This window comes from Acanthisitta chloris, unplaced genomic scaffold (genome assembly GCF_000695815.1).
Source record: "Acanthisitta chloris isolate BGI_N310 unplaced genomic scaffold, ASM69581v1 scaffold1849, whole genome shotgun sequence".
Lineage (NCBI taxonomy): Eukaryota > Metazoa > Chordata > Aves > Passeriformes > Acanthisittidae > Acanthisitta > Acanthisitta chloris.
The window spans coordinates 1-8,344 of record NW_008692867.1 but is presented as its reverse complement, the minus strand read 5'-3'; the positions used below and the strand labels follow the sequence as shown (position 1 = coordinate 8,344).

Genomic DNA, 8,344 nt, shown 5'->3' with positions numbered 1-8,344 from the left:
TTGATTCCTTGGGTATGCATCTAGTTGGGGGTTCATCATTACCTATAAGAATAACTCTTTTTTTGTTCCTTTAATTCACATTTACATTTAGAATCCATTTAATTAGGCAGGAAATTCCCTGTTATTGATGGGCAGCTGAAGGATCATTCTCCAACATGACTATTTTCAGAAGTAATGAAATAGCTTTAAAATGATGGAATCTTTTTCTAGTTTCCTAAGTAACCCAGCGAATGTCAGAAGCTTCAATATTGCAAAGTAGCATATGTCCAAACTCTTTTTTTTCTTATATACATTATGTAAAGTGATTTAATGAAATGGAATAATTTCAGAACCCTTAAAAGGATTACAGAATGCCCTAGAACACTTGATTGACTAGTGGCATCACTGGGTAATACATTTTGTTAACACTAAAGCACGTCCTGTGAATAATTTCCTTGACTTGTTTACTACTGGCAGGTTAGTTTATTGGGTCATACAAGTGTGTACGTATATTTGCAAAAATGTTTTTTAAAACTTGATAAAGATGTTTTGATAAGAGTACTACCCTTTTTTTAAAAAAAACTTGGCAATGTTATTTCCTGTGTCCACCACTACATGAAAAACTTATGTGCTTTCACCTAGTCTTTTAATCCCCACATTTCCATTCAAGTATATATGTTCACAAGATAAACTTTCACGTGGTGTTTGCTCTTGGCTTCAACATAAAATATTAGAATAATTGCCTGACAAGCATAAAATCCAGACTGTATAACTATCTTTCACGAGCAGGTAAGATATTTGTTATATATAGCATGTGGACAAGTACCTTTCTAAGATTAATCTTCCTGTATGCAGAATTACAACAGGGATGTTATCTGTTTAAGAGGTTGAGTAGTGACTGTAGTAAGCACTACAGTGTCTTACTTAAGACAGGACCCACCATAGGAAAGGATTTCAGAACCCTTGCTCCTGATGCAAGTTCTTACACTACAAATTTTAAAGCGGCTTTCCCTCCTTTGGCTCAGAAACTAGGGCTAAGGTAGTGCACTTTGAAAAGGGTATTTCTCCTTAATCTGATCTAAACATCTCTCTTATTTTGCAATATCAAAACAAAAAGTGAGGCAAGGATACACAGCACTAACCAGAAGGATATATAAGGATTTAGAAACCATCGAGCATCCTGGTACCACACAAACACTGCATACAAATAGCTGATTCACTTAACTTATTTTAGTGAGGTGCATTACAACTGTCCACAAACAACTAGCATCCTACAACAGGATTTTGGGCCTTTACATCCACCTTTAAACATCCTACATTTAAAGTCAGTTTATTTGCTTACACCAGCCTGAATTACAGCCATAGAAACATTATTTTGATACCCAATGAAATTATAGCAGCTGAAATAAAGGTTTGTATTTTCTCTGGCACATAGACAGTCAAACAAAAATCAGTTTTTCCATGTCAAGAAGTACTGTAGCTCAAGTAGATTTTGCATTTCAAATGCACACAAACTGTATGCGTTCTGGTATCATAAACAAAAAGGGAGATCTTACTTTGTAAGAGAGAAGGATTCAACAGCAGCTGTATGTGTGTAGCAGAACTAGGTAAGTCATGGCCTCCCAGGAACAAAATCAACCATTATCCCCTGAAGAAAGCAGACAGCTGGGAAGCTGGATTCTGCTCACTATAGCAAGTATATATTTAACTTCACTGAACTGCCTAGAGTTACATTAATGAATCCATACGAAGAACTCAATTGGGTCTTCCTGTCTAGACTTGAGAAGTAAATAAATATTACCTAATGCATGGTATTCAATACAGCAAAAACAATCACATTTATACACACTCGCTGCAAGATGAAGCAAGCCAGGGATAACTCCTCTGCTCACTATATTGGATTGACATCTGTACTTTGTTTAGTCTGCATTTTATTATGCTGACTGCCTGCTTCTAGCATTCAGCTGCTTTGATTGATACACTGATGACAATCGATGTCTATCTTACAGAACAAGCCTCATTCAGTTATATGAACAGTGGGTCAAGAAAGCAACTGAACTACAGCTTGCTGTGACATCACAACAGTTGCTTGAAAACTGCTATGTTTACATAGGTCCAGGTGCTATCTAACCTCTTTAGAAAAATAAGCTCAGACCACCAGTAGACATTTCCCTCCCCAGGGAGTCATGAGTCCTCCATAATCCCATCAATTTGCATGGTTTTAACTGAAAACAAGTATAGCCTTCAGTTTTGGAAAGCAATTACTCTCCGAAGTGCACACTTAATAGCAGTGGGATCACACAAAGCAGCAGGCCATCCCCATATTGTTCTCAGCTGTTTTGAGCTACTTGAGAGAAAACTTATTGCCTATCATAAGTGGTAATTGGTCCTGGTAGCACTTGTGGTTATTTAACGTTATCAGTTTGGCAGAGTAAGACTTAAGTCATCCTTTAGTCTTCTCACCTTTTGGATTTTAGGATACTGGGGTTACCATTTAGCCAAGCGTAGAAAGACGCACAATAAAGCACAATAGAGGGGCCGTGATTGGTATGGACAACTGGTTCTACCATTGAGGAATGACGACACTCAGTCCCTTGGGAGTAGGAGCAATGCTTCCACAGCAAGTAGAGGAGAAAGCTTATACATCTCATTGTCATGGCTACCGTCCACCAAATATGATCCAGAAGTACGGAGTTCTTTTCAGTCAGTGTAAATCATCAATTTTGAGATGTGGTATCTTGTAAATATCCATACTTTTGGTTTTAGCCCCTAGGACAATAATTGTCAAGGCCTACATCATTACTCTGCAAACTCCAGCAGCAGTTGCTTTAGGGTTGCTGCTACAACTTCATGACTGTAAGTGGGCATAGATGCAGAGTGTTCAGGGTTAGGAGCCTGTCATTCATATCCTGACCTGTAGCAGACTTAAACAATAGAGTCAGAAAAGCAAACCTGCAAGATTTTTTGATAATGCAAAGCAAAGTATGTAGAAAGAGTGGAGAATGATGATTCAGATTTCCATTCTCTTTATTGCCAAGAAATTTATATTTAAATTGCCAAGGTCCCAAAAAAAAGTAATAAATACTTCACTTTAGGCTGTAATAAATTAAAAAAATTAACAAGGAATGCACTTTGCCAGCCACAAGTGTGGGTATCTTTGAAAAATCAGGGGGAAAAAAAAAAAGTATGGCCATAGTTCACAGTTAAGCAACCAGAAGCTGCTTGTTACAATTATCCCCAACAAACGGAGCTCTCCCTTCCCTCCCTTTCCAGATGCATATTCACAGTTTAACTCCATCAGAACTGCTCTCTTATAGAGCAAGCAGACACACTCCGCTCCGATTTCAAGTCATATATATGTTTAACACACATGAAGCAAGGAAAACTATGATCCGAAGAACTCCTTGTCACAACATTGTCCAACAGTAGGTTTAGGCTTCTAATAGATGTGTGCCCAGCACACTACGACAAGTCAAGTTTTCGTACCACCACACATCCCATCATCAACATACTAGTTGCTTATCATCTCCACTGTAGATTCACAGTGAATAAAAAGGTCCATTTAGTTTAACAGCCTGAGCCCCTTCAGTTACATCGCTGCAGCAGCATGTTCAGAGCATATTCCATTCTGTGTTTTAGTTCCAACGAGCATCCAGAAACCAGAAGAGTTGTCAGCCGAAACGTTGTGGATATCCTGTCTTCATTGATGTAGGTAAGGAGATATTCCTCACTCTGATTGCAAATGATGATTTTTGTGTGATCATGATAGAAGTTCACCTGTAAAAGAGAAGTGAGTTCCTGGTTATTTACATATTTTCTTCTCTCAGTTTCTGAGACTTAGGTAGTTTTATTGCAATGAAGCATTTTAAGAACCGTTTTCTTCAGTAATACTACCACACTTACTTGAAACGTGCCATCATTAAAGAGCATCATTAATGCTTTATCAGATTTGAGCCACTGTAAGAGGTAAAGCCTGGGCCTGCGTACATCTGTTAGGCTGGGCAGGTCTCCTCCCTAGGAAAGGAAAGAGACTGCGTTAAGCACTCAGTTCACATTTCGTATATTTTTATAGTTCAATATTCCTAAAGGTGCTGAACTTACATCCATGAGGTTCTCCTCCATATAGTGAGAGAAATACTTCAGTACAGTTACTTGGCTTATGAACTGTTCAGGAGCCTCTGTGGCTGAGAAGACAGAGCACTGGCCTAGCTCAGCATAGTAGTGCACTGTTCTGTAAGAGAAGAAAGCAAGGTTAGAAAGGATTAGAAACAAGCACTTCGTGTTTAAACTGCCTTAGTGAGTTGTCAGCTTTGTCATGATTCTTACTTTTTGTCTGGCAGAAGGCTCATATGCGCTCCATTGTTGAAAAGGACACCAACAGTGTGATCAGACAGCTGGTACCCAAAGCCATACTTGTTAGAGTAGTCCACCCATTTTGTAACCCACTGGAAGGATGCTGTCAGCTGTTCTTTGGGAATGCTGTCTGATTCTGGCATGTTCTCCAGACATCCTCTCAATACCCTTGCGACTGTATCAGCAACGCTTCCCATGGTACTGTCTTCCAGGCCTGAAAAGGAAGGATTATTAGACTGACAGGAGCACAGAGAGCAGATTTTCATTTTAAACCTTTCAGTTACCTCGATTTTAATTTTAAGAAGTTTAGCCTTCATGACTTTCCAGTTTTAATTCTTCCAAAATAACTGGCTTTAAATTAAAAATTTAACATATCAAAAATAGGGAGTGGGGGAGAAAGCAGCTATTTGTTTCAAGCTTCAGACATGAAGAAAGTAAAGGTAAGATTCAGAATTAGAGATCACATTTTGCTGCACTTACACTCACTGCTACTGCTGCAGCTTCCCAAAGTTCCTCTGACTATCATCCGAATAGAGTCTCCAATCTGCTTAGTTTCTGGCAATGCTCCCGGCTTTGCTACTGTTGTGATAAGAGGCTGGATCTCCTAGAAGAGATGTCAGACGTGTAAACATCAAACACAACACAAACCAATGCTTATGCACAAGTTTTGCATGGCTCTCCTGTTCCTCAACAAATGATAAATTCTAGGGAAACTGGTATTAATGTTTCCAGGAAGTACAAAGACCTGCTCTTAGACTGAGCTTAAAGCAGCACGCCAGGTCTTTCCATTCTTTAGATCTTCAATTTGCATCTCACAGGCTATTAATCAGTCCTCTGCTCTCCTGCCCCAGCCAGGGAACAGCTGTGTGCAGGTCTGAACACCAAATGGTAAGAGCTAGATCTCAGCAATTTATTCTTTTAAGAAGCCCTTAGTTAATCATGAGCTGAAGCCCTGCATTTGGAATACTGAGAAAGAGCACCTGGCAGACAAGTTACCACATAGACAACAATGGAGTCTAGGCAGATACTATAATTACTCAAAAGCCAAAATTTATAGTCTCCCTACAAAGGCTACCATACCTTGGTGATGCTTGGTTAAGCCCTCTTAAAGCAACTCTGCTAATCATTTAAGCTTGATTATGCTGTGTACAGCCCCAGCTCTGATATCCAAGTCAAATATAATTTAATTATAGCTACTCCACCCAACTGTTACTGGATTTGAATTGAACTGCACTTGCATTTACCTCATCTGTTCTGTGTTTGGGGGGCTGCTGGGTTATTGAGGTCTTCTTCAAATCATGCCTGAGCTTGTAGATTTCTTCATCTTCTTTAGCTAGTCTGTCTGCAATGCAGAAAAAAAGCCCAATTTAACACTGAATCTGGAATTGCTGTTCAATTACAGAAAGCCTAAGATGTTAGGCGCAGAAAGCACATTGTTCCCCTCCAGTAGCTTCTAAACCTGCCATAGTCTCCCAGAACAGTGATGCCATTATACATAAATCACTAAGAGACTAAGCTTCAATAGACATTACAGACTAACAGATGACCAATATAGATTGTCAGTATGCTGTAAGAAGCATTCACTTATGTAAGCTGGCGTAGGTGGCCGGGTTACCATCTATACTTATCAAGAGAGGTCAAAACTAACCCAGGGAAGCTCTGCTCCATTGCTATCTCATAGATGTACATTACTAGCATGACACTGATGCAACAGAGATAAGTTTCAAGCCTAGCTACAATCCACTTACTGTGTGTGTCGAAGTATCTGGCTTTATCCTTTTTGCCACCAAAGAGAGCAGCAGCTGCTTTTTTAAAGAAATTTTTAGCAGGACTTGACAAATGGAAATCAGGAACGGTGTGACAACAGCTAGCAGACAGTCTATCGGGTGTAAAACCCTGTGGAAATGCAATTAAAAAAAAGAAATTTTAGACCACCGAGTACATTTTTTGGTAGGTATTTTTTCAGCCAAAACATTATACAGTACAAACCTGTAAGAAAAATTCATGCCGAATTATTTCGTCTAAACTGGGCCGATCTTCAGGGTTTTTTGACAACATGCTGGCTATTAAGTGTTTTGCAGGTGCCAAGAGAGATGAAGGCAGGCTGTATCTTGCTTCCCTTATACATCTGTACGTTTCTTTAAGATTTGTGGTCTCAAAGGGGGGTCTTCCCAACAGCATTGTGTACCTGTTTAAAAGCAAAGGAATACAGTTTTATTTACTTTACACACCCACACTACTTACCTACAACTAAAGAAAAGGCTTTGTCTGTCTCCTAACATGAAGGAGACTTTTTGCACTTGAGCTACATATGTACAAAGGGTTGCAAATGGATGCAGTACTACATCCCCTTTGAACTCTTAAAAGCCTAAACCAGTGATAGAAATGTTTCATTTCAAAGGCAGTGAAGTACTTACATTACACAGCCTAAGGCCCAGATATCAGATTCACAGCCATGCCCTTGTTTGTTGAGGACTTCTGGAGAGAGGTAATTTGGTGTGCCACATATTGTTCTGAAAAATCAAAGAGGCCACAGAGCTGGTTAGTATTTCAAATGGAAAGAGGAGAGAAGCTATTTTTCATAGGGCAGGTTTTCCTCTCAAGTTCACACAAAAATTTAAGAAACTCCCAAAGAGGAGCTGTAGGAACTTCAATAACTTAGGTGCCTTTCATTGTTTTTTCATGATACAGGAAGGGTAGACTTATCTACACTGTTAGTCAGACAGGTACTCAGCCTCTGGCATTTGCTATCATCCAAACACTCAGAGAAAAGCAGAAGTCAAAGCACAGCATCCTGTTCTCAGAAGAGGAATTCTTAATCTCAAAAGTAATTAGCTTTTGCTATAGAACAGGATTTCTCATTCCTAAATAGATTTGGTTTAATTTACTACTACACTATACATTTTTTGATGTGCCTACCTCCTTCTGTGCTCCAGTGGTTCCAGTCTAGCTGCCAGGCCAAAGTCACCCAGTTTCAGTTCCATGTTCTCATTAATGAAGAAGTTACCTGGCAAACAAAGAAATTCCAGTTAGTCCATTTCTTGCAATGTTGGAATGCGTTTGCCACAGGTGCTGAGTCATACTTTGTTCAAAGCCAGGAGCTAGCCAAGATTTATTTTTTTTTTTAAATTAGGAATGCTTAACGCCATCCCTTAAGCACTCCAAGTTTCCACTGTAAAGACAGACTGAGCTGATTCTACTAATTAAGTTATCACCATACAAGGGTAAAGCAGTGCAATGCTGACAGGGCTGGAGGAATGTGTTTTGAAGTTGGCAATGTGCAGAACTTACCTAGTTTAAGATCCCTGTGTAAGATTTCCTGTTCATGAAGATACTTTAGCCCTGACACAATCTGCCTGAGGTAGTATCGTACTTCTGGTTCTGTCAATACCTTCCTCGCTTTTAAGATGTGAGCCATTGACTGCAGAGGAAAAACAAAAGCAAAAATGTCACTGAACATTCATGCACAATATTCACTTCAAGCAAAAGTGAATGAATACAGAGAGAAACAACAACTTAGGACACAAAAAAATACCTTTTACACATCACACATATAAATTAGTTGCAGATTCCAGGTAAGTAAATACTGGATTTCTCCCAGTTGATGCTCACCCTTCTACTGCAGTATTCCAGAAGAATGTAAATATTCTCTCTGTCTTCAAAGTAATGGTAAAACTGCACAACATGTCTATGATTAAGCATTCTGTGCAGCTCAATCTCTTTATCAATCTGAAAAGAAAAGAGGACAGAAAAGAAAAAAGGTGTTGTTAGCCTTACTTCCACAAGGTTGAGCAGACAGCTCTATCACAACAATTTCAGGAAAAGGGCTAGGTAATCCAGCACACAAAGAGTTCAATGAGATTTTTTTTTAAATTTTTTTTTAAAAAAAAAAAAAAAAACGCCATTCATGCATACACACCTTCTCCCTTTGATGAGGTTTCGCTACTCTGCTGTGAGGAATGATTTTTGCAGCATAAACTTTATTTGTTGTCAAATCTGTCATCTCGTAACA

The 8,344-nt window shown here is 39.0% G+C and overlaps 1 protein-coding gene across 1 annotated transcript; it reads right to left on the bottom strand.

Annotated features, from left to right (window-relative positions):
• Positions 1-2,990: 2,990 nt before the first annotated feature.
• PLK2 (polo-like kinase 2) lies at positions 2,991-8,341 on the bottom strand (the record flags this gene model as incomplete). The annotated part of the gene is made up of 13 exons (XM_009082812.1): positions 2,991-3,756; positions 3,883-3,993; positions 4,081-4,210; positions 4,306-4,546; positions 4,813-4,936; positions 5,577-5,674; positions 6,081-6,228; positions 6,322-6,520; positions 6,750-6,845; positions 7,252-7,339; positions 7,624-7,753; positions 7,945-8,061; positions 8,252-8,341. Coding segments are annotated over 13 exons (1,764 nt in total), but the record flags the coding sequence as incomplete, so codon positions are not given.
• Positions 8,342-8,344: the final 3 nt, after the last annotated feature.